Below are 22,959 nucleotides of genomic sequence, written 5' to 3'. Positions count from 1 at the left end.
ATAAGATGAAGTGACTTGCCCACAATCACACTGACAGAGTTCATATTAGAACATAGATCTCCTCTCTCCCCATTCCTCATTCACCTCATACAGTTATTTCCAGGCTCTTTCCTCTCAATTACCCTCTCTCTCAAGAAACATAAAAGATTCAAATATATCTCAAAAATTAATGGAGAATGAAAAATACAAAATACTAACCACAATTAGAAGTAGCTATATGGTATCTAACCTTCTAACCTATAGTTTATCAATGGGGAAACTGATATAAAAGGATTAAGCATCTTGGCCAAGTTCATAAAGCAAATAATGATACAACTAACCCTAGAATTGAGATTTTTTTTTTATCCATAGCCCAGTGTTTTTTTTTTTCCATTTCATTCTACTATTGATTTTTATAATGATGACAAGAGATATACTCTTCATCACCAAGAAATTCTTTCAGAATCATCAAATAAAGCATTCCTGAGATCTCAGCATCATTTTTTGCATTTAAAAGAGACCTTAGAGATCACTTTTTTTACATATTAAACAACCCAAGGCCCAAATGAGTTAGATGACTTGCCCAAAGTCAAGAAAGTGCTATTGAGTAAAATTCAATTTTAGCTAGTCTGGTTTTAACAACAAATATATGTTTCATATTCATATTGTTGTTATCACATTTGTTAATCCTTTAAAGCAGTTAACTGTAAGAAAGATATTAGTATGATTACTAACAAGCACTATTCTCTCTCATTTCCATTTTTCTTCCCTTCTTTCCCACCCCAGTTCCCTCATCAATTTTAAGGCTTTAGGCAAACGACTATTCTATATAAAATGTTTGAGTCCTTTAGTGACATACAGAATAATATTAAAAATCATTTTTAGACACTTAAAAGTAGTCAAATCCTTCATTTTTATCCATTCCAAGAAAAAGTTAAAGTCATACATTAGGGAAATTTTCTTTAGGAAACTCTTGAGAAATTTATACCTTTCAAACTAGGAGGAGCCCACTGAAATGGAGATAATGTCTACTTGTATTTTTTTAGTTGCCATGTGTTTGTAAAGTCTTCAATTTAGTTGGCACACACTAGAGATGTAAATCTTAAGCTTCCAGGGGATTATGACATATGTAGGAATTACAAGTCAGCTAACATAAAAAAATGTAGTTCATATACTTCAAAGACTGCTTGGATTTTACAAATTATCCATAAAATGAAAACCACTGATAGGATACTCAGTTATAGTTGCCAAGAATATTTTTATTTGGATGGAATATGTGTGTATTTCTCTAGAGGATGGATGGGAGAAAATTGACAATTAGTAATAGTCAATAGTGAATGAACATCAGGAGACTGTAAGCTAAACATGATTGGAATTCTGGAGTTGGAGTTTCTGGCTACCTTTGCCAAGTGATGGATAAGAAAGAAGAGAATTTCAAGCCTGACCTTGGGAAGTATTTCATCTTTTCAGAAACATTGAAGATGTGCCCTATAACTTTAACAGAAATTTGAAGCACATTTAGGATTTTATACAAATTTTGCAACAATCAGCTTTCTCTCCTTTAAATTTCTATTACAGTCAGAGAAGTTTAAAATAATTCCCAAGAAAGCTGTCCATAGAGAAAAGTAGGCAAATGGCAAAAAGAATATTTTTCTTTCCTTTAAATAAAAAGAGCAAGCAAGAAGTTATCCTGAAATACTGCAAGTGTTATAAATGAGAACATTATTTCATAGCAGGGAGAGAGTAGGGCTTTTTTTGTAACATGCTTAGCCAGGATATTTCTCATTGTGGAATTCTCAATAATGGAAAAATAAAAGATAAACTCTATGAGCAGGCTGGTTAAGAGTTGATCTAATTCAATTCAGGCATTTAGTGTGGCTTCATTAGTTCAACAAAGAAGAAAAATGATTGGATTAATTAATTCCTCTCTATATAAGAAAATTAAAAATGTTTTATCATTTATTGAAGATACAAGTTAAAAAAAAAAGGCATGGGGAATTCAAAAACATATTAGCAGTAAACAGGAATAAGTCATTGATTTCAAATCCAAGAATGGAATAAACAACCAGAATTAGGAAGGAGAATCCCTATGAGTTTTTGCCTTTTAGTCAAGAAGGCAATATCAATTGGAAGATGAAGATTAAAAAGCAAAGATTCTAAAGAAAAAATAATATATGTTCTACCTAAAGAGGGACCATATATCCCTTCTAGCTATAAAATAACTGTTTTTAAATTTATTTTAAATAGAACTTAAGAAATTAAAAAAGCACTAAAATTAAAAAAGACTAAAATGGGATGGGGGCACTGACTGCACATGAAACTGCAAATCTATAATATACAACTTGCTATTCCTTTTAAACATATAATAAAATGATCATTTCTTTATTTTTTCTTTTTTCTTTCCCCTTTCCCTCTTGGCCCTATCCTAGAGATGGCTACTTAATTTATTCAAAACTGGACACATACATGCAATTTGAATAATTTGCTGGGTTTTTTTTTTTTTTTTTTTTTGCTCATTAAATGGGTCCTTTTGGCAAAATCAGAATGTTAGATTAGGAATATGTAGAAGACTTATTTGTGTACTGGTATTCATGGCAAAGGATGCGGGGTGACTATGAAGTAAAAAAATTAGTCTCTACAACTATACATGAAAATTAGTCACATTTTTTTATAGTCATGTCATATATGTGTATTGCAGTTTAGGCTTTAAGTTTTTTGTTTAGACAAATGACCTGAGACTATATTAGTATTTGAATGAAAATAGGTTTTAAATTATGTCAGGATCTACTGGGGAAAAGACTGAAACCCCAAAAGAGAGTTTAATTCATAATCAGGTGACCTGCTTTTGAGACCTCTGTGACATAATTGGCTGGTTTTCTCATCCGTAAATTGAAGTTGGATTAAATGACCTCCAAAATAGCCTTCTAACTCTAAATCTGTCCTACTACTTTGAAAAGGTTTACTAGTCATATTAATAACAGCTAACATTTATGGATATAATGACCTTTGTATATATTACCTAATTTGGTCTTCACAACCTGCAAACCTTAAATGATGCAAAAATTATTATCCCACAAAGCCCAGGGAGATCAAGGGAAATGCCCAAGTTCATATTGCTTGAAATCATGAGGCAAACCAAGGTCCTTTTATGCAAAGTTCAGTGTACTTGTATTAATGACACATAATTTGTAATTAGTTTTCTCCTTATGTTATGGTGTCTTTCCTACTTTATAGCTATAATTTTGTAGATCTAAGTACAACAAAAAAGGAATGAAAAAGGAATTTGTGCACTTAGGAGTATATTAAATTTAAGGAGCAAATGTTCATAATAACTACTTGATACTAAATTCCTATTTTAATTAAATAAGAAACACTTGAAAGTGTTTTATAATTAGCATCTCTTTTAAATTAAGAAAAGATTATTAAATGGTCAGTAACAACTCTGTTCATTGGCAAAAGAATATAGAGATTTGAAGCAATTATCTAAATAATTAAGGATTAAATTTTGGTACTGCAAGAATTACTCTGTTAATTTAGAAGAAATTAAGTTTTTAAATCTATACTTTCTAAGAGTCTCAATTATTCATTTCGATATATAAATGGACACCTAATATCTAAGAATAAGTGTTCATGCAAGTAGTAGCTCTATAATTGGTTTAATAGATAAAGATTTAATCAAGTCCTTATTTGTATTGATTGCTAATTCAAAGTTGAAAAAGTTGATTCAGTTTATATGTATAAGTGATCCATTCAAAGAAAAGATTTAAGTTTTCTTAGGTTTACAAGCATTGTATTAGTAGTGGCTGCTCAATCAATGAGCAATCATATGTCACCACACTTGGAAGGTGATCATTGCTTTGCCTGTTTTAGACCATGGGCAATAAATATGCATGCACTTTTCTAAGACTGAAATAACTCAATGTTCTTTTCATTCTTTTCAATTTTGAGCTCAGCTCATTATATCATCACAATGACTTGCTGCCATGTGTGTAATTATATATATGTATATATGTGCTTATATGTATACATATGTATATGTGTGTATATATACACCTATGTGCTTTTATATATATTTATATTTGCATTCTGATGCCTAAAGACACCTGGAGAGCACAGTACATAGAGCATGGTGCTAGAGTCAGGAAGACCTGAGTTCAAATCCAGACTCAGAAATTTAGTAACTGTGTGATCCTGGGCAAATTCCTTAATCTCTGTATGCCTCAATTTCCTCAACTAAAAAATGGGAAGGAAGGAAGGCTAATAGTACCTATCTTTTAGAGTTGTTGTGAGGATTAAAAGAGATCATATTTGCAAAGCATTCAGAACAATGATTGGCACATAATAAAAGGTTAATAATTTTTTTTTTCCTTTCCTTTCTTTTCCCTTCTAATTAATTTCATGTCATAATCTGGGCAAAACATATTGTTTTTCCATTTGCTTTTTCCTTTGTGGAGTTGTGTCTTTTGAGTAGATATGAATGATATTAAGGTGGTCCTGTATTACTCCAGAGCTTGCATGCAAAGATGATAGTATTGATAATCACCACGTAATATAGTCAAGTTTGTTACAAACATCATAAAGAATCAAGCAATTTTTTTGTACCAACCAGTTGTGAAATGTACGTTTTAGTCATAGCAATATAGATAAAAGGTGAAATATCTTTAAGCATTCTGAGAAAAGCAAATTTTGTTCATTGACCTTTCAATATGTAAATATCTATGTTTTCCATATTGCCTTTGGCATTTCAGTGGAGATAGGATCAAATCATGGGTTCAGGGCTAAAAGTGATTTTAAAGATTTTATGGATGGGGAAACTGAATTCCAGAGTGTTTTTGTAATTTTCCCAGTGTCATGCAGTTGGCAGAATACAATTCAAAGCTACTCATTCAAAATCCTGCACAATTCTTAAGATACCACTCTAAATCCCAAGTTCATTCATTATAAATTCAGTTAGTCATTTATTCAATTGCCATTAAGTATCTGTTATATTCATACATAATGTATACATTCTACATAGCAAAATACTTAAAAAGTGAAGGAGATTATAACATTTAGATAAAGAAGGAAACATTTATTTAGTGTGCATTGTGTGCCAAGAACTTTACAAATATTATCTCATTTGATCCTTACAACAATTGTGGGAGATAGGTGCTATTATTATCCCTCTTTAACAGATAAGAAAACTGAGACAAACAAGATTGTGACTTGCCCAGAATCACAGAGCTACTGAATGCCTGGGATTAGATTTGTCAGGCTTTACTGACTCCAGGTCTAGTTCTCTCTTTACCATACCACCCACCTATAAAACATAGACCTTGACCTCAAGAGGCTTATTGTTTAGAAGGGGGATATGGCATAAACACTAAATATGATGATGTATAATATTACATGGTAAATCTATTGGAAAATTACCCCCAAAAAATAGTTTTGTAAGAAATTGAAGAGAGAATGTTATTGTGGAAGATTTTGTGGAAACAACCTTTAATCTGTACTTTAAAGAATGATTAGTAATTCAGTGGATAAAAGAAGGAAGGAGAAAAGTCCAAACATTTTCCATGGCCAAATACTTGCTGAAGAAAAATTATTCTGATGGCAGTACAGAAGACAAATTGGGGGAGGAAGAAAATGAAAGCAGGAAGAACTGTTATAAGGCCATCATAGTGGTCAAGGGAGGTATAATGAGAGACATTATGAAATTGGAGCAGAATGAATAGAGAGGAAGAGTGATCCTTTCCATTAAAGTTAGCCAGCCGCTTCTTTCTACAAAATTTCCTCCATCCTGAGCTCTTAGCATTGAAATAGATTATTTATTGCTGAATGGAAGTTAGGGGACAGGCAGAGTTTTATGAAAGGTATGGAAAGATTTAAGTCTGGTAATGAACACTTTCCAATATAATTTCTTGGCCTACCAAAATCATAATCACTAAATCATGCATTTTTATATTGAATCCTTCTTTACTGAATAACTCACAAAGAATTTTATGACCAACAAAAAATTTGAGTAAAAATTTACCAGTCTAATAAATATATATAATATGTGTCCACATACTTTTTTTGTAAAGAGGATATGCATTTGAATATATGTATGTTTGTGACAAGTGCATGTTTATACATACATATATATATATATGTTTGTACATATATATGCCTATGAGTAGAAAAGAAAAGTAATATACTCACATACATTTTTAAGCTTTGTAACATTTTTCTGAGCTAATATATATGGGTTCATAACTTTTGCCTTCTGGCTTACAAACACTGTTACTATGAATTGATGAAAATACAAAATATATTATCAGTTCTAGTGACTATATTAATTCCTTTCTTTTTCTCTTCCCAGGTACTTCCTTTTCCCAGCCAAGTGGTATATAATAGAGTTGGAAAGTGTGGGAGTCGTACTGTAGTCTTACTTTTGAGAATCTTGTCAGAGAAACATGGATTCAATTTGGTTACATCAGACATTCATAACAAAACCAGACTGACCAAAAATGAGCAAGTAAGTTATTAAAATGTATTTGTTTCATTTGTGTAATTGACATGCATATTTACAGATAGTTGATCAGACATCTATGGAAGAATTCTAATTTGATCCTGGGTTTTTTCCCAAGGTACATAAGGAAATAGAAGTAAAGAATTCTGTAGACTTCTGTTTAAAAAAAAAAAAAAGAGGGAGTTTTTATTGCAGGTTTCCTCCTTTAGGTTCTGATTTAGGGCACCATGAAAAGGCCCTATGGGACATGACAAAATCTTGATTTAGAAGACCTGTGTTCCAGTCTTGTCTCTGACGTTTGCTTTATTTGTAATCTCAGGAAAATCTCTTAAATTTTCTGATTCTCAATTTCTTATTTTGTCCCTCAATAGTATTTTATTTTTGAATTACTTGTAAAGATAGTTTTCCACATTCATTTTTGTAACATTTTGAGTTCCTAATTTTTTCCCTGTCTCCCTTACCTCCTTCCTCCTTAAAAGAGCAAACAATCTGATATAGGTTATACAATTATTTTAAACATATTTCCATATTCATTATAGGTTATACAACTATTTTAAACATTTCCATATTCATTATGTGAAAAAAACAGAACAAAAAGAAAAAAAAAACATGAGAGAAAGAGAAGGCACACAAAAATAAAGATGAAAATAATACACTTCAATCCACATTCAGTCTCCAAAGTTCTCACTCTGCATGCTGATGTAATTTTCCCAAGTCTACTAGAATTGTCTTTGGTTTCCAATTTCTAATCTACAAAATAAAGATAATAATACTAACAACATTTAGTTTATAGGGTTGTTGTGGAAATCAGAAAACAAAGCTCATTATAAAGTGTTTTAGTAACCATACAAATGGATAAAAATGTTTGATATTATTAACATGAAAAATGAGCAGTCAATGAGTCAATCAACAAGCATTTATTAAGTGCTTATTCTGTGTCAGGCAGTGTTCATAAATAAGAAAAGATTGTAATATTTATTATATATATGATATAACATGATTACACCAGTCCTGTGACACTTTATTCTAATATTCTACACTGATTGTGTCTTACTAATTTGCCCTATCTCTATAGGTATGATGACAAGAGAAACCTCTTTTCCCCATTATTCTTGTTCTTTCCTTTGGTCAGACAAATACCCAGATAAAAAGAACAATAAGTTTATTCCTCTTGTGTTGTGTTACAAGGCTATCAGGAGAGAAAGGTCATTAATTTTTTTTTAAATTGGCCCTTTGAGCACCCCTGACTACAACTTCCATTCTGATATTTATCTGGCCAAGCCAATCACACCATCAGGAGGGTATAGCTAAGAAAGCACATTAGAGCTATAACCAATTAGAGGATCATGTACTGTGGACAATTGAGCTTTCCATGAGTTTGTGGATTCAATCTGTTAGTCACCTTTCTTGAGTTCTTACTGTGTACAGAATATTAAGCTAGGTGTTTTAAAGATGAAAAAGATAGAAACAGACAGACACTATGACATAATTATATTTTATAGGATTACATTTTCAAACTCAGCCCTAGATCTGATATTCCTTTCTCCTAGAATATTTTGCTTATTGTTTAGTTGTTTCAGTCCTTTACTACTCTTTGTGATCCCAACCAGGGTTTTCTTGGCAAAGATGCTAGAATAGTTTGCCATTTCCTTTTCCAGATCATATTATAGATGAGGACCTGAGGCACATAGGGTTGCATGACTTGCCCAGAATCACACAACTAGAAAGTGTTTGAGTTTGGAATTCAACTCATGAAGAGGAATCTTCCTGATCCCAAATCCGGTGCTATATTCACTGTACCACATGGCTGGCTAATTAACATCAGAGTCATACTTGAATCATATGGTTTGTGTTTTGATCAGCAAGGCACATTTGAGATCCAGATCAGAACAATGAATTTTGTATTCATTGTTACTTGGTAACTATTCTCTGGACAAAAGTCATTTGGTACATTTCTGAGTGCAGCCAGGTGAATTCATCCTTGAGAAAATAGCCATCAAGAGAATTTGCTATAAATTATTGCATTTTGTCTCTTCCCAAACTTAATGATCAAAATGCCTTTGAAAACATTCACAGAGAATTTTGCACATGATATGATATCCCTATTTAAGTGCCATGTTTATATATTAGAACCTGAAACAAAAAGAAAAATATTTTCGTTGATTTTTAAGAAACATTTATTTCTAAAATAAATCTTTTTATACAGAGATCAGGTTCTCTTTGATAATTTGACCCAATAGATGAGGGATAATAACCTTATCCTGATAAATCCATTTTAATAGTTTAGATTAAAATTATTACCAATATGAAACATATGTCATCATAATTTTTTATTGTTGCCAAATCATTATGATTTGGTTCTAAAGCTTGAGGTTTGTTTAATAGCCATGCTTTAAACTCAACAATATTCAGAAATTGCAGAGCAATTCCTTACTTTTTGCACTAGTCTGACCCTTTGTAAAACAGTGTCTAGTTATTGCCTCCAAAGCCAAAAAGAGATGTCAAGAACATGGAGAGAGCAGCAAAGGTAATTAAAGGCTTAGAAAATGAGATGTCCAAGAAAAGTTAAAGGTCTGGAACAGAGAAAGCTGAGGGAAAACAAATAACAATTTCCAAGTATATCATGGTTTTGTGTGGTTGTTTGTTTGTTTTTTTTCCATATAGACACTGATGTCCAGCTGTTCTCCATTTCCTCTAAGGACCAAAGGAGGGGAAATAAAAATAAATTAAATTGACAGTATGAGAGACTTAGCTTGGATAGGAAGATTAACTTAAAGCCAGGAGGGTTATTAAATACTAGACAGGGATAAGAAGGTGGTTTTTCTTAAAAAAAAAAAAAAAAAAAAAGTAGTTTGGATTCCATCTGTTTGAGATGTTTTAGGTGTTGTCTATCTAGTGTTTAGGAAACTAGATGAAATATTTTCTTAAGGTTTTTTTGTAATCCTGTGATTCTGTGAGACAATTATAGATATAGAGATACATATACCCATATTTGTGTATGTGTATATATATATATATATATATATATATATATATATAGGTATACATGCAGTAAAGCTATATAGATATAGCTATAGAAACATATACCTATATATGTGGATGTATGTGTACATATACAGAGACAGCTATATAGATATAGAGCTATAGCTGGATATAGATGTATACACATAGGTACTATGTAACTCAAATGGCTAATTTTTGTTGTCAATATAATTTGGCATATATTTTCTTAGATATCCTAAAACCCCAATAAATTTCAAGACAGGTTATAAAAACTGTAGGAGTTAACAATAAGGTAGAAAATATAAGTACGAAAGATCAACTGAAAAACAGAAAGATAAGGATAAATGTTCCTAAATGGCTGAAGAGGATGGAGAGAGTTGGAGAAGGTGACAAGAAGCCAAATGAAATTCTAAATTATCACATGATCTTAGTAGAGATCTTCTTGGCCATGTATTTATTTTTAAAATCAAGACAAAAACAAGGAAAAGAAATGCAATTTGACCTTAAGTGACCAGAAGAAATTAAAGAAGTATACATTGTTCCTGCTCATTTATTGAATGATTAAGATGTATTTATTTGGAGGGGGGTGTGAAGGAGGATGTTACAAGTGGCACAGCCCAAGTTCCTCCATAATTGTTGGCAAATTTTCTCCCTTAAATTTTTTGAGTGAATGAATTAACACTTTCAAAATGTGATATCATTTAGGTTCTTCATTAAGTCAATATCAAGTCCAGTCCTTCATTACTCACTGACAGGAACAAGCATTGATAGGAAAATGGTGTTTCATTTTTAAAACATATTTAATGGAACAATATACTGAAATGATCATTAAAATGGGAGGCAGGAGTAAAAGAGATAAGATGTTAGCAGGATGGTAAAATTCCATTACTGCTGACCCTATAGGAACAGAAATAACCTTTAGAATTCAGTTTGGGGAAAACTGCATTAGCAGAGCAATATGGGCTATTCCTGGCCAAGCCATAGACCTGAACTGCATGGAATGAAAATTCAATAATAGCAGAGTTCATGATGACATCACTTGAATATGAGAATTTAATTTAACAACCTTCAGGAAATAGATTTTGATGAGTTTGAGGAAATTTAAAACACTGGAAAGAACACTCTTTAAAGTCAGAACACCTGAGATAACATCTCATTTTATACAAGTTAGTTAACCTTCTTTGGTCTCAGTTTCCTTATCTCTAAAATGCTGAACTTTTACTGAGTAGCCTGAGAATCTCCTTCTAGGTGTAGATCTAGGATCCTAGGAAAACATATGGACCTTTTTCAAGATATAATTCCTGGTAAACAAAAAGATACATAAAACATTCCTTTCAAAGGAATCCTGTATGCCCAACCACAATTCCAGAGAACTAATGATGAAACATGCTACCTGGAATCCTGTATGCCCAACCACAATTCCAGAGAACTAATGATGAAACATGCTACCTGAAATCCTGACAAAGTGAAGAATGAAGCTTTTTGGATAAGGCCAATGCAGAAATTTTGTTTTGCTTGGCTATGCATGTTCATAACAGGGTTTTTGTTTTTTCTTGCATTTTCAGTTAGGGTTAAGCAATTACTGTAGGAGGGAGAGAAAGAGAATTTTTTGCTGATTGAAAAAAAATAAATTTCAAAGTAATTCTATAAATATAATAAAGGTGAAATGACATGAAGTATATTTTAGGTATTTCATTTCTAGAAGCAGTTATTTAAGCTAAACTCTCAATGACTAAATGACTTTTTCTCCATACTCATATGAGTAGGGATCTTAAACTAAACTCACCTTTTGTTGAAGCATTCAAGATATAGTTCCACTAGACAATTTAATTTAGTTCTGCTATAATTCAACTGTTTAAGCTATCAAAATTATATAAATTATTCAAAAGGTAAGGAGTTGTGTTTCTTTTAACATAAATTCTATGTTGAAGTAGTTTTCCAATGATCCAAAAATTAGATTTTTTTCAATATTTCTCTAATGTTCTGCACTACAATGGAGTAAGACTATGTCTATGACACATGGCCACATTTAAAAAAATACTTTGATAAAAAAAAAAAATTGATCAGGCATATACATCCACACCATAAAATGTTGGATTAGGAAGAACTTGAAAGTTCACTTGAGGCAGTGCGATATAAGGGAAATGCTTGATTTGTAGGCAGATAACTGGATTTGAACTCTAGTTCTATTACTGACTATCTTTGGGACCTTAGATAAGCTGCTTCCTCACTCTGACTTTTAGTTTCTTCAGCTAAAAAACAAGAAAATTGGACTAAATCATCTCTAAGATCACTTTCTTGAAATCCCCTAATATTCTATCCTAAGAACATCAACAATGCAGAAACTCTTTTTTATCATATTCCTGACAGTGATATTTGTTAAACATTTATAGTGTGTCATTTATTGTGCTAAGCACTGGGGATTTGATAAAACAACAACAGCTTAAAAACATGGAGGAAGAGAATTGCAGGCATGGGGACAGCTAGGGAAAGGGCACTAATTGAAAGATGGCATATAACATGTGAGAAACATCAAGGAAAACCAGTGTCACTGGAATATATGGAGAGTAGCAAGTTATAAGAAGACTGGAAATATAGGAAGTAACCACTATAGACCTTTAGTAGTAAAGTATACTTTAAGACCAAATAGAGGCAAGGTAGGGTAAGACTAAAAACATTTATTAAGTGTTTATTATGTGTCAGATACTGTACTTGAACGTTAGGAATATAAATACATATAAAAAAACAATCCTTGTTCTCTAACAGTTTGTAATCTAATAGGGGAAGTCAATGCACAAAAGGGAGCAAGTATGAATAGAGGCATGATGTTATAGTATAAAAAGTTACAATCACAACCTGGAGGTGAATGAAGTTTTGGATGACTTGGGCCTCTCCACAAAATAGAGCACATAGGAGGAACTCACCAATAAGAGATATAATATAATATAGCAGAGAAATGTTTCAGGGAGGGAAGGCTATAGACTGTGATGGACTGCCAATAAGACATGGTGATAAAATCTAGAATGTCATCAGCATAACCATAAGGTGAAGAAGTTATATAATTCCAGATGAGTGGTAGATTACTGAATTCCAATTAGTAGACAAGTTTGATTGGAATAGAGAATTTGTGGATGGGGAGTAACATGAAATATTTAGAAAGGTAAATGTGAGATATATTATTAGATTTTAAATGCCAGAGTTGTAATTTTTTTGATTGTGAAGGAAGATAGGAAGCAGAGGAGTGATATGGTCAATCTTAAAATATTATTTAAAATATTAATTTTGCAACTGTATAGAAGTTAAATTATAAAGAAGAGAAAATGGAAGCAAAAGACCAATTATGAAGCAGTTAATTAAAATCATCCAAATAAGAGGTAATTCATGTTGAACTGGAAATATTGTCATATATATGGAAAGAAATGTCTGATAAAATTAATACAGTGGAATGAAGCAGAGAAGAGTCAAAGATAATGATGAGGTTGTAAACTTGGATAACTAGGGAAAAGGTAGTACCCTTGAGAAAAAAACAGGAAGGTTTGGATGAGGGGTAGACTTAAGATTTTTAGCATTTCATCCCTCCACTTCCATCTTGACTCTCAGGTGCAATTCTAATATTAAAAGCCCTTAATACCTCAACCTTCTGCCATGAATTATTTTGAGTTATTTTGGACATGTGCAGTTTAAAGTGCCAGTGGATTATCTATGTGACTATATCTAGCAGGTAACTGACAATACAGGATGCAAATTCAGGATAGAAAATAAGACTGGAAATACAGATATGGGAGTACTTTGAGTAAAGATGATAATTGAACTTACAGGAATAATGAGATTTTCAAGAGAGTGAGTGTGTAGAGAAAAGAAAAGAAGGTCCAGGATAAAGCCTTGTTGCATACTCATAGTTAATGAGCAGGGGATTGGTGATGATCCAGAAAAGGAGAATAAAAAGACTAGAAAGATAGGTAGGAGAAAAACAAAAAGGAAACAGAGTTGTGAAATCCCAGGGAGGAGAGTATATACAAGAAGAGAATAAGCAGTAGTAAGAGCAGTTAAGAGGTTATTGGTAACTCTTGAAACAAAGAGATAGAAGTTTAATATAATGGGATTGTGAAATAGATTTTAAGAAATACACACACACACACACACACAACACACACACACATTTGTATATTTACCAATTTCTTTTTCCAATTTCTCTTCTCTTCAGAGACAAATCCTTAGAGCTAGTATATGTGTTACTATATGTGTATATATGTACATATGTGTACTTATACTTGTATATCTATAGACATACAGATGTTTATATGTCTATAGATATAGATACATATATATGTATATAAGAGATCTGAGTCTATCAGGAACTAAAAAGAAGTCAGTGGATAAAGAGAAATTGAAGATGGGAAGTAAATGGAATGAATGGTGGCAAAATGGATATGATTATCAATGTGCATATAACTTTTTAATAAATCTAACAAATTAATCTGGACTATTTCCACAGAAGAATGGATATTTCTTTTAAGTCTCTGCCAATGATATTACCTCATCCTTAACTAAAAACTGCAATTAACGTCATTTTGGTAGATTTTTACTCCAATCCCAGAATCAGTATGACAGAATTGTTCTACCTCCAATATATTGAATTCCCTAGTTCTATTTTAAAATTACGCCCTGTAGTACTTCCACTTCTCCTTCAAATTCATCACCTCATATAAACTCCTCTTCATCCTCACTGTGGCCTCTGTTTTCTTTTCTTATCTCCATTTTAGCATTCCATCCCTCCATTTCCCATCTTGACTCCTATGCTCAATTCCAACCCTGAAAGCTCTTAATAATACCCCAACCTTCTGCCATTCCTGATCTCATAAGGCTCAAACAATATGACAGAAAGAAAAAGAATACTGAATTTTTAGCCGGGGATGTCTGTTCAAATCCTGACTTTATCAATTATTAGCTGTGTGACTTTAGGCAAGTCACATAATTTCTCTGGGGTTCACTTTCCTCAGCTGTAAAATGAGAAGGTTGGTCTAGATACCCTCTAAAGTCTTTTCCACCTCTATATCTGGATCCTATGATCCTATGAACCCTGGATAATCCCAACCATCTAATTCCTCCTCTGCTTTTGGACGACTTTCACTGGTGAAATCATGTTGATTTCATCTACTATAAATTTATGGTGCATAACTTTAGCTGAGTCTTCATTGTTTCTTGGCAACCGTAGACATCTATAAAAAGGGGATCATAATACTTACATTACCGACCTCACAGAGTTGTTACAAAGAAAACACTTTGTAAATTTTTAAAGTGCTATAATAATGTGAACTATTATTATTTGGATTCATTACTGAGTTTCATTGCCTTTGAGGGAAAAAATGGTTTAATTTAAAATATTTCAGAAAAAAATTTAGGAGGCAATAAATAACAGCAGGAGAGAAAGTGGAGGAAAGAAAATCAGGGCATTTAAATCTTAATAGTTGAATTGATATAATCTATATTGCATTAACATAGTTTCCCAATTAAGTGAACAAGCTAATTCCTTAGGTTAAATAATTTAATTTGGGGGTGATTGCTCAATTTTGAAAATAAGCTTAATCTCTGATTTAATATTAGTTCTAAGGAGCTAAGAGGTTCTATATAGCATTTAGCACATTTTGTTTGCTTTCCTAGTCATCTTTATATTTGCTTTATTTCCTCTACTTGATGATGGACTTCAAGAAGGCTAAGTCCATATGTTATTTAATCTTTGTTTATTTTTAATTTGTAAATTAAATTTGTTTATATTTTAAATCTATTAAATTAGCTTTGTTGAGATTTGACCTCATTTAATCACTGCTTAGCAGAGCAGTTCTGCATAAAGTAGACAGTTCATTTAACAACTATTTCTTGAATCATATACATGTGAGGTGAATGAACCATATGAAGTAGAGATTTCATTGCATTTCAGTGAGGTCCTACAAAAGCATAAATAAGATGTTCCTTTCTTCAAACAGTTTACAGTCTATCTGCTCTATGTTTTCTTTTGTATTTTTGAGCCAGTTCATAGGAAAATGAATACTTCCTTCTGCCTACATCCTTGAAATTTTATCTGTGGAACTTAGGTATTCAAGCTCCTGCTATAAGAAACTCACATTTGTTTCTGTGAGTTCTTCTTTTGTCTTTGGCATGGTCTATGTTCATTGGTAGTTCACCACCATTTACCTTGTGTGAATATATTTGTAGCTATGTGCTCTTCTTTCTCCATCTATGATAAAAAATTTGTAGCATTCCAAAATGTAGTTTGACTTGTATGCTTTACATTCTTGTAGTAAATTTTATAGTTCAACTTTTCAGATGGTTTTTGATTTGGTTTTGTAAATCATACTCTCAATCATTAAAAAGAAATGAATTTGGTCAGTCCAGAATTTCTTTCATTCTGTTTTCCAAATTTATTAGACTGACAACTAAATATAAAAACTGGAAAGCTTGGGAGTCCTTACTTCAAACCACCTACCTGGGTTTACCTATTTGGGTCTAGATATACTGAAATTATGTGGTCACTAGAGGTTACATGTCTTGATTCTTTCCCCCATCTCTCTATCTAAATATTATGAGTTAAATGTGATTCAAGAATGTCTAGTTTCAGGTCATATGCTAAAAAGAAAATGTAATACATGGTCTTCAAGAAAAAATAATTTTGTTAGAGACATCACGAGTATGGGAAGAGAGAAAAATAAATACAGTAAAAAGATATAGATATTAGAAATGTTTCCAATCTTTATTTTTTTAATGTGTAATCCACTCTGACCTTATAAAATTGGTCTATTGGAATAGAGTGGAATCAATGTTAGATGAGTCTTATCTACCTGGCAATGTCTCCTTTACTAATCTGATAATATAGGAAAATATTTTAAAAGAGAATATTTTTATTTATATTTCATTTAGCAGTGGGTTCATGGCAGAAAAAAATCAGTGAATTTTCTTAAACACTGAATATTACTTGGACTGACTTCAAGCCAATGGATTACTTTTTCATGAATTGGTGCTTATATATAAACAAGAAAATCAATTAGATAAATGATCCAGAACTTTTAACCTTGATTTGCTTGTTTCAAAATCTTTTAACCTATATAGAAAACTTATAATGAAGGTGAGGATGGAACCCAGTAGGCATGTAGTCCATCTTTCAGCCTTCAGAGAGTACTCTTAGGAAGTGAGCAAATATTGGTTAAGTACTTTTGAAACACTATAAGTTCCATTCAAGGAGTAAAAGATATTGTCCCTTCCCTCTTTGGGATTGCTCTTTAGGAAATCAGGAAAGCTAAATAACAGTACAAGAAATAACATATCAAGAAACTAGGAGACATTATTGTCGGTGTATGTCCAATTGCCAATTATACAAGCAGTAAGTGCTATAGAAGATAAGAAAATGGGGAGTTCTCATCAAGTTAGAGAGGTGAAACCAAATCAGCAAGCATTTACCAAGTGTCTATAAATATGTAATAGATATGCAAAGTCTCCTATTAACAAAAAGGGGATAAAATGTATTTGAAAGTCAGTGGGTAAAGTGCCTTATACACTACTGAGAAGTATTTGAGCCAATAATTGTGGATCTTATCTGGTCATGTTGCTTTCCGATTGTGCAGAGAATTATATTGTCAGTCATTTCCAATGATATAGGTATTTTGTTGTTCATTATGTTGATATAATTCAAGCTTTCTGTTTCTTATTTGATTCAGTTTTTATTTTTTATTGCATTAGACTTCTTGTGACCAGGAAGATAAACAGAAAATTTTCCATATCCTCCCTTTTGGGGGGAGTTGGGATTCTTTCTCATCTACAGCCAATAGTCACTCAACAGGCATTTATTAAATGCCTCTGTGTGCCAGATGTTCTGCTAAGAAAGGCAAATAAAATAAAACAAAATTGTTCTTCTTTTTAAGAAGCACCTGGTCTAATGGGATAGGAAATAAACAATATATAATATATTTTTCTGTTTATTATACATATGCATGTGTGTATATGTATATATACATATCCATGTGGACATTTTACATATATATACACTATGGGGTATGTGAAAGAGTAAGGAGTCGGGGATGACACCTATATGATAAGCCTACATGACTGGGAAGATAATGATTTAAAAGGGAACTTCAGAAGATAGTTTTGGGGAAGAGAAAATGAATTCACTTTTGGGCATGTTGAATGTAAGTTATCTATAGAAAATCAGTTTGAGATGTCCAATAATTGGTTCAAGAAATGAGACTAGGGGTCAGAAGAAAAGTTAGTGCCAGATAAATAAATGTGAGAATCATCTCTTTAAATATGATTCTTAAACCCATGGAAGTTGATGAGACCACTAAACAAAATAGTATAGAGAGAGAAAAGAAAAGATTAAAAGAGAAGAGAGGGAGAAAGAGGAGGGGAGAGGAACAAAGGGAAGAAGAAAGAAGAGAAGAGAAGAGAAGAGAAGAGAAGAGAAGAGAAGAGAAAAGAAGAGAAGAGATTCTTGAATAGAAGCTTGGGAAACACTCATATTTAGCAAGTATAATTTGGATGAAGATCTAGTAAACAGTACTGAAAAAGAAGTAGAAGGAAAAGCAGGAGAAATAGTGTCACAAAATTTTAAAGAGAAGAAAATATCAAGGAAAAGAGAGTAGTTGACAGTGTCAAAAGTTCAAGACTGGTCAAGAAGGATTAGAACTGAGAGAAATCTATTAGCTGTGACAATTATTAGTAACTTTGTAGAGAATTTCAATTAAATGATGAGATCAGGAACTCAGCTGCTTTTCAGCAGTTTTTGAGCCTCAGCTCAGAGGACAGAGAAAACTAGTGAAGGCAAGGATTTTAGAATATCTTCTTAATGAGTTTAGCCAAAAATGAAAAGAGAGATATAAGACAATGTCTAGCAGAGATGGATAAGTCAAGTGAGTTTTTTTAAGGACAGAAGAGACATGAATGTGTTTTTATAGGCAGTAAGGAAGTAACCAGTAGTAAGAGAGAAACAAAAGATTATTGAAAGAATGGGGATGATAGAGGAGATAGAGTCTGATAAGATTACTTGTACAGGAAGAGGAGGATTGCTTAGGAAAAGAGAAGGGCCACCTCTATATGACAAAAGGGTGAAGGAAAACTTTTGAGTGATGTGAGATGAGAAGCAGTGGAGAAAGGGGATTTTTAATGAATGGTGTCTTTTTTTTCAGTGAAAAATGAGGCAAGATTCTCAGCTAAGAAAGAGAGAAGAGGGAGAACCTCTAAGATATTTGAGGAGGGATGAAAAGGTTTAGAGAAGGGTGCCTTGAAAAGTGAGATAATGAATCACTTAGGGATGTATAAAAGGATTACTTTGTTAGAGTGAAAGTCTAATTGAGATTATGTAACATAAACTTATAGTAGACCCAGTCACCCCAGCTTTGTGATTTTTTTTTTTTCCCAGTTCAGTTCAGCAGCACATGAATAGCAGGAAAGGAAGCAAATGTTGGGAGCTGTCCAGGACTAAGGTTGCCAGGACAAGAGTAAGGAAGGTATGAGGATTAAGAGTATAGATTATTATAAAATTGATCTGGTTCACTAAGTGTTCAAAAATGGAAAGAAAGGCAGGTAGGAAAAAAAGGAAAGGAGTTAAACAAAAAGTTACTAAATTCCAGGTAATGTGCTACGGATTGAACAAATATTATGGAAAGTACATACTATCATTATTATTCCTATTTTACAGCAGAGGAAATGGAGATCAAATGACTCGCTAGATATTAACTCTGATCTATCAATGGTCTGATAAATAACTGTGAGATAGATGGATTGGTGGTCATAATGAGAACAAGATTAAGGACTGTAAGTCATAGAGAAAGGTAGAGTGCAAGCATATTGTGATCAGATAAGTTTCTGAGTTCATGAACATAGAAATGGAGCATTGTGGATGATGGCAAGATCATCTCTCTCTGTATATCATGGTAAATGGTTAGGTTGAAGTGGAATATTAGGATTGTTTGGGGACATATCATTGTTTATGAAGTCCTGTACTATGAGTTGGAGAAGAAACAAATACTTTGCGCAAGGTATTGAATTCATTGAGCAAGAAAGGAGTTGATTCTGGATGGCACCAAAAATCATCTGCCAGCATCTTAATTGGGTGATAAATCTGTATTGAATGAATTTCAAAGGAGTAAAGCTTACTGAATATGAAATATGATAGAATATGAAAGTAGCAATAGAAAGCAAGAAATATTCTGCTATATCCATCCACTATACCCAGTGTATGAATTAAAAGTGAAACCACATATAGAAAGAGTAATGGGGGGAGCTGTGTCATAAGGAAGGAGCCAGGTTTCAGTGCAAGATGAAAGGAGTAAGAAATCAAAAAATTTAGGATAAAAGCAGATTATTAACTAACAAGTAGGCATTTCAAAGAACATAGTGGAAGGAGTGGGTAGGTTGAAAATGGGTCATTGAGAGGGTTGGGTAAAGGGAGATAGGAATAACAATGGAGATAAGAGAACTGGATTTGTACAGTGACAATAGGAGTTTTAAAATCACTGGGAAGGGTGGGTATGGCAATGTGGAATTATGTTAGTTATTGAGAAATTAATTCATGTAAGTTATTATAGATCTCAGGGATCTAGACAGCTGTAATACTTTATAGAAGAACTTTATCCTTATCACCATCTTGAAAAATGCCTATAATTTGATTACTTATGGAGAAGTAGAAAAGGTATTCAAAGTGGGATATGATAACAATAAGACAATAGTAGAATAAGTTGCCAAAGGGTCTAGAAGAAATCAGATATTTGAACATGTCTGACTGAGCTTTGTTCCAAAGGCTCAAAGATAAGTAGCATATTCATTAAAACTTAAAATGCAATAAACAAGTCAACATTTTTTAGTTTTGTTTCAACATTCCTAAAGAGAGAGCTTGATACTAGATAAAGTAGAGCCAGAAAAGGAAAGGAAATTTTATCGTGGTTTCTACATTTCTTCTTATTGTTTTTAGAACCCTAAAACTCCCAAACATGGACCATAAATCATCAAATGCAAAACACCTATTTGATAGCAATCAGGATGGTGAAGAGGCTTAAAATCATGCCATATAAGGAATTGGTTGTATTTAATCTAGAAAAGAAAAAACATTGGAGGAAAACTCTAGTGGTTATCAAGGATTAAGGACTTTAACAGAAAAAGGGGGAAGGTGGGGATTAGATTTGTATTTGGTCTCAGAGAGCAGAATTAAGTTACTTATTTCAAAATGCTTATTATGTTTGTGTTTTAGGCAAGTAGCTTAAGCATCGGTTTCCTAATCAATAAAATGAAAGTGTTGAACAAGATAGCCTCTGAGGAAACTGCTAGTTCCAGATCTATGATTTTATGACTTTAAAACATGCTTTTAATAAAACATAAAAAGGACTTATTGTTCTAATGAAATTGAATTGTACCTGTGAGACATTATAGTTAGTTCAACTGATTGGTTTACCATGTTAATGAAGTGCCAGATTCCATTCTTATGAACCAGTTCATTTTAATAATAATAATGATATTCATAATAACTCAAATTCATATATGCCTTAAAATTTACAGAGCACTCACAACAGCCCTGAGAGATAGGCTTTTTTATGTGCAGGACCATGCTACTAGTTAATAATTCATATTCTTGATCACAAATAACTAGGCAAGAGGGTATGAATAAATTAGTATGAACTATTATGTCAGAAAAACACCTTCAGTACATCTGTCTGCTGTAGGAAGTAGAGTACAGATCTTAGAAACTAACAGCAATGGATAAAGAGACAAATTTAGGCATGAAATCAACATCATTTTAGACCTGGGAAGTAACTGGATGCCTTCCTTTTATAGATGAATAATTGTAGTCCAAAGAAGTTAATGACTTGCCATGATCATGCAGTTAGAGAATGACAGAGCTAAGACTCTCTTGTTCTATTCATAGGACTTTTGCAAAGTAGAATAGGATGCTGTGAGAGGAAGTGGGTTCTGCTTCACTGGAGGTCTTCAAGAAAAGTATAGATGTTGTAAAGGAAATGGTTGTTCAGGCATGTCCTGAACTAAGTGGTAGTGAGGTCTCTTTCAATTCCAAGGTTCTTTGATTCTGTGATTGGTGGTTTGAATAGAAGGAAAGATGGAAAAATTAACAGAGCATGAAAGAATGAAACTTTTATTTCTTCTGATCATCACTATGAAAGTGATTCTCTTGATTCAAAAGTTTGTTCCAATCTGAAAACCTCAAGACTTTACCCAATTCACTCCGCCACCTAGTGGTTCATTCTTGATAACTAAGAATTGACCTTTTTGCTGTGACTGAAATAAATACAACAGTTTTGTTCTCCTGGAGTGTGTGCTTTGAATATATTGGATGGGAATAACTGCATAATATTTTATATTTTGTATATTATGCATGTAATTTTATATATGATATATATTTATATTATAATGTATATTTTAATCTTTTTTATGATAATCTTTATCATATGCTTTTCCCTCATCTTTTTTTTTCTTAATTTCAACACAATTTCATAGATGAAGGCTCTGAGAATTGGTGTAGGTCAGACCTATAATGAGTAAGCGATAGAGCCCAAATTCAAAGCTTCTGAGCTGTTTGCTACTATCTTTCCTCTACCTGAGCTACCTCTACCCTTCCTGAAGTTAAGGGACAACGTTGAGCTCTCCTGTAAGTTGTTCTTTTCTCAGCTTTGGTGATTTTTAAAAATTCCTTTCATCTAAGCTGTTTTGCAAAATTAAAGGGTATCAAGTTTCTGTATATGGGACAGGAATTCAGACTAGAGTAGGATAGTTATCATTATTGCTAGGAGCAATCCTAAAATAGTCTTCCCTGGGAAATGCAGGGGACACAGAACATTCCAAAGGGTTTTTGGACTAATGCAGCTATGAAATCATGAGATAAAGGTATAAAACACTTGATGAGAATACACACTGAAGTTATTTTTTCTTTTCATTGTAAAGTCTTATTTGCTTTTATTCCTTTTTTCTTTCCCCTTTAAAAGATCAATTTCAGATGTTCTTGTTTTTTGACATCTTTCTTCAACTAAATTGCACCATCCTGTCTCTTTCATGGAGCGTTCAGAAGTTTCTTAAGATTTTCTTTGAAATGCCCTATTGCTCTGAAGAGGTTTTTCATTAAGATTTTTTTTTCCTTCTGCCTATTTCCTTCTCTGTTTTAGCTACATTATGGCTTTAAAAAAAACTATTATAAACTACATGAGTGGCAGTTTGATATAATGTATAGAAAGATGTCCTCAGAGTCAGAAAAATTAGTATGCGTACCTCATCTTTGTCATATACCAGCAGCATCTCTAAGTAAATCATTTAATCTTCCATCACTCTAGAAAACTCTAGATACAGAAAAGATGTCAGCCCACATTGATTGAGGAAATTGCCTCATTAGGAAGTTTCCTATAGCAAAGAAATCACAGGCCTAGTTCCTACCCATCATTGCCCTCTTCTCCTTTTCGGCTTCTTTTTTTTTTCTGTGTTGTTTTCCCCAAATAGAT

General features: G+C 32.6%; 1 protein-coding gene across 1 annotated transcript in view; it reads left to right on the top strand.

Annotated features, from left to right (window-relative positions):
- Positions 1–22,959, top strand: part of UST (uronyl 2-sulfotransferase) — a 374,901-nt gene that overhangs the window by 204,366 nt on the left and 147,576 nt on the right. Inside the window, exon 3 of the mRNA XM_003769536.4 lies at positions 6,320–6,475. Coding sequence (XP_003769584.1) covers positions 6,320–6,475 — 156 coding nt within the window. The remainder of the gene's footprint in view (positions 1–6,319; positions 6,476–22,959) is intronic.

This window comes from Sarcophilus harrisii, chromosome 4 (assembly GCF_902635505.1).
Source record: "Sarcophilus harrisii chromosome 4, mSarHar1.11, whole genome shotgun sequence".
Classification (NCBI taxonomy): domain Eukaryota; kingdom Metazoa; phylum Chordata; class Mammalia; order Dasyuromorphia; family Dasyuridae; genus Sarcophilus; species Sarcophilus harrisii.
This window is presented reverse-complemented; position numbering and strand designations above follow the sequence as displayed.